The sequence below is a fragment of the Suillus subaureus genome, assembly GCF_016647635.1.
Source record: "Suillus subaureus strain MN1 chromosome Unknown BJ212scaffold_242, whole genome shotgun sequence".
Classification (NCBI taxonomy): Eukaryota; Fungi; Basidiomycota; class Agaricomycetes; order Boletales; family Suillaceae; genus Suillus; species Suillus subaureus.
Window position 1 is genome coordinate 5,990 of NW_024538798.1, and position 4,440 is coordinate 10,429.

At 48.2% G+C, this 4,440-nt stretch overlaps 1 protein-coding gene across 1 annotated transcript; it reads right to left on the bottom strand.

Annotated features, from left to right (window-relative positions):
• Positions 1-423, bottom strand: BJ212DRAFT_1407442 (uncharacterized protein; the record flags this gene model as incomplete). Its single annotated transcript, XM_041337436.1, has 1 exon — positions 1-423. The coding sequence occupies exon 1, from the start codon at positions 171-173 to the stop codon at positions 3-5; it is 171 nt and encodes a 56-aa protein (XP_041185400.1). The 5' UTR covers positions 174-423.
• Positions 424-4,440: the final 4,017 nt, after the last annotated feature.

Below are 4,440 nucleotides of genomic sequence, written 5' to 3' on the forward strand. Positions count from 1 at the left end.
CTTCACAAAGTGTGGAGCGGTGAGAACATGTCATAGTCACTGATCTTGAGTGCAATGAAGAGGTTGAGGACATGAGTCTCGCGTTGCAGGGGTTCGATTCTTCTTTTAACACGAATTGTAGTCATGGAGGGAGAGGCCGAACGTGCATCAGAGGAATAAGGGGGGTGCATCATCCAGGTGTATTCTGGTGATTATGTAGCATGCAGTATATCGTCGCATGCATGATGTCATGGAGAGTTTTGCACGTCAAGTAATTTATATCGTGTTAGCACGCACCAACTTTGTAGAACGAGGTATTGACCAGCTGTGTGAAAAGCCGACGAAACATCTTGACTTGACGCTCCATCTGGCCCTCCGATGAGCCATCGATCCTAGGTATTTTCAAGAGCGTTACGAAGTACTCATCTACAAGATCTTTAACAGTAACTTCAGATGCAGGTCAGAGGGTCTGGCTGCTTCACGAAAAAGACGTCAAATGCAGACTCAGTATCGTTTGCAGCACCGGTTTGCATGGATTAGTCCATGATGCGTAAACCCTGCGATTAATATGATAGGATCCAGTTGGTCGAAAATAAAGGCTCGGCACCGCAGGAGGTTGAAAGTACTGAAAGAAACTTGGAGAAGGGGTTACTACGGCCCAGCCAGGACAGGCATAGGCGGTGCCCGCCCGCCCTAAGCATTGACTCCAAGTCAAGATCTCTGCATCAGGCGAACTTGCAGCAGAGCTTGCTACAGTCTTATGTACTTTGGAAGATTCGGATTCACGCACCGTTTTATACCCTCATCCGCATGATGCCACCAAACTGCGAATCCTGGTCAAAAGAAGAACCGATCACGCGTTTCAGAGAGCCGCTGGAGGCGAAAAAGCACACCAAGTCAACTCACTCACCAACATGAAAAAACCATTCCATTTCTATCCCACCCGAAGGGTAGGATCGCTATCAAGTTTTGTTGCCTAGGGTGAAGCGGCCCGAAGTACAATGGGCTGGCGTATCACAACGGTCCAATGCCTCTTCCAACGGTCGACGATGTCTTCTTTAAAGCCTTCGTAAAGGCAGGGCTCGTCAATGAAACTGGTGACTTGGATGACTGTGGATGGGAGAAACGCAGGAAGATTGAGAAATGAGTGTCGAGTAATTACAGGTGTGAATCTGATCGCCCTATCACTCACACGAGTAACCCAGGCGAAAGTATGATTTTCCAAGTTCATTCCTGCGATATCTATAACGGAGAGGTAGGAGAAGTCACCGTATCAAATCTCACGCAGATATCCATCACATACGACCATCCCATGACATCACCCAATCACTCACATAGGTCATCTGTAAAGCCAGCCAGTCTGTCACATTGCTGATCAAGATTTGAAGGACGAAACAAGAATGATGGTCACTCAATACCTCAGAAAGGACGTCCAGCTGCTCTTCTGAGCTGCAGGAATAGCTTATCAGCTTGTTCTGACATATTTGGTTCACGTTCTAAATCAATGCGTCCGGTGTTTAAAGCCCTATGGAGATGATAGATAGTATCTCTCGCCATTACCGTTTATTGACCAGTCCAGTCTTGCCGCTGGGCTGTGGTACCCTCATTCACCGTGCAATATCGCGGAAATAGCATCTCTTGTACCCCCTCCTGAGTCAATGCACAGCCGTAGATCGTGTCCCCTTCTCGAGCAACTACAACATATGTCAACATAGAGGAAGTTTTCCTAGACACGTCCATGTTGCTGGAAGAGTTGCATTGCAGATTCGTGAGCATGTAGATCTATGCGCACCATAAGAGCGCGGCCTGGCTACAGGCAACGTCATCAAAAGCACACTGAAAAGGAAAACTCCATGCCAGATGTTATGTACCATCCCATCCGAGCCTTTTGCTGAATGAAATAGTCTGGATGCCAAGAAAGGGCACTTCTAGGACTGATTCATCTATTGTGTCTTTCAACATCCAGTGAAGGGAGATATTCCGAATTCTGGCTATGATAGTGGGGAAGCGAACAACTATAAGTATCACGATCACGTGAAGATCAATATACTGCATCACTTCCTCACCATTAATCCAAATCGTTCACGTAGTAGGCTCTGCACGTACCTCACTCTCCATCATGCCTGCAAGTACAAATAGTGCTGGTCCTTCAGCAGCTAAAACCGATCTACAAGGACTTGAACTGGCGGAACATCACTTTGGTCCCTTACTTCACCCAATTCGCGCCACACAGAACGCGTGGACCAATTATTCCATCAATCGTCTCCATACCAATCAAAAGTACCACACAGCTGTCTCGGTGTCACGCAAGGGCTTTGAGCATGGCTCAGAAGACGGTTCTGAACAGTATGCATACGACAAGTGCTCCAATGAAGCTTGGCTTTTCGACAGCGTCAAAGCATGCGTTTCTCAGATCGAGGATGAAATGGACATTGAGAACGGCACACTCCAAAAATGCATCACCTTTTTATGGAATGACACGGTGCTCGACGACGAGGAAGTGCGTATAGCTTCTTGATACTGTATTCCATTGCTGATATCCATGGTGATCGACAGCCGCGCTCCACTGATCATATAGTTAGGATCTACTCACCCACTACACCAATGTACATTGATGTGCATTTTAAATACCACTGCCGCTCGCGTCGGTCAGAGGTCGAATGGCAGTATTCCCTCGGGTACAAGATCCAACGCCGCCCATCTGCGATGGCAGACAATGCAGTTACTATCAAAAAAGAGCTCAAGATGGGCGGTCCTCCGCATGTGTACGCGTACAATGGGTGGCAGACCTTATGCTGGGGTTGCTATGATGAGTGCGATTGGAACTATGGCGAACGTTGGCACCGCATCGAGTGCGGAAGAGTGGAATTACAAGCGGAAGAAGTCGTTGACGTTCACGAGGCATTGTTCGGAGAACTGGAAAAACCTGCTGAAATCGACTCAGAGGCCATGCTTGCATATCAACGATCACTCGTAAGGGGCATACGGCTTCTCCTCGCTGCTGTCGGTATTTCATATGATGTTGCATGTACTGATGATGAAAGTGATGACAGGCCATATGAGTTGATGCTTGAGGGGCTGAGCGACAAATGGGTCGCGCGGGGGATACGAAATGCATGTGGCCTCCGACTCACCCGGGATGCAGAAGAAGAGCGAGAAGGTGCCAAGGAACGACGGGAAGAAGCAAAGGGTGACGACGACGAAAGGGATTATGACTCTGACTACTGAGTATCATGGACAGGTAGAAGGTGAGTGTGAGGAGATCGAGGATGATGGTTTTTGAAGTCTACTGACCTAGTGCTGGAAAGCAGTTGCGTTCTAAAGAACACCGAGTGTGCCAATAATTAATACTTGTGATATTGGTACGTTTGCAGTTAGCACCTGTTATAATTATTGAAGAATTTTTCTTGTTCATCGACATCCGGCAGCAGTGGGATGGACCCAGCCGCAATCACATACGATGACACACAGCTGTATGCTGCAACCTGAAACTTGATACTTTCGTTCGTCCTGATGACATGGAAAAATGAGAGTACACGATTAAAACCCTAGGCGAAAGTGTGGATGAGCCAGGTCCTGTGTGATACTGGAACAGAGTAGGAGAATATATCAGATTATGCGGACATCCGTCACAGAGCTGGACGTCTAATCAATGGTATCGCCCTATCGCTCACACAATGACCCCAAGTAGAAGTATGAATCAATAAAATCCGGATCTACGATAATGAGAAGTGAATATCGGATCATTCAAATGTCCATCAATACCACAGACGTCCAATCCGACCTAGCAGAGAGGCAGCCCTTATCGACGAGAGCTGTAATATTTTAGAGGTGGGCGAGAAATCATCATAGGAGATGGGGAAATCGTATACTAATGACGACCATCCTGGTATTCAGGAGACAGACAACCAATGAAGAGCCAGAAACGAGTCCAGAGTCCAGCGTGTCTGAGCATTACGTCAGGGTGGGAGGGTGTTGAGCTTGTAGCTGCGGTATTATCACCGACAGCAGGTGCAGTGGATGAATTGAAGACAGCTGCCTGTAGTTGCAAAGATGGCTGGGTCTGAGTTGCTGTGCCGGATTGTTGCGTGGTATTGGGCCTGGGAGGCTGTGAGCTGCTTGCAGTATGGTTCTTCAAGGGTATTAGTCTTTTCCGTTTCTCCCTTGCGCAAGCGTTTCTCTACGTGATATTAGGTGGAGTAGAACTGAGAAGGAGAAGCAACATACACGTTGGCCTGGTGCACACGGAACTTCAACAACTTGGCTGCGCCCTTGCAACTCGGTGCTTTCACTACTTTGTCCACGCCGTTTCAAAAGGGCTTGAGCCCACTTGAGAGGGGAGGACGGTGACGTATCCTGGGCATCAAAGGGGCTGCGGTGGAACAAGCGGGCAAGAAGCGTGCTGCCTGGTTGTGCTGAGGAGTGGGAATGGCTTCGTGCCGAGGACTGAAACTACGGAGG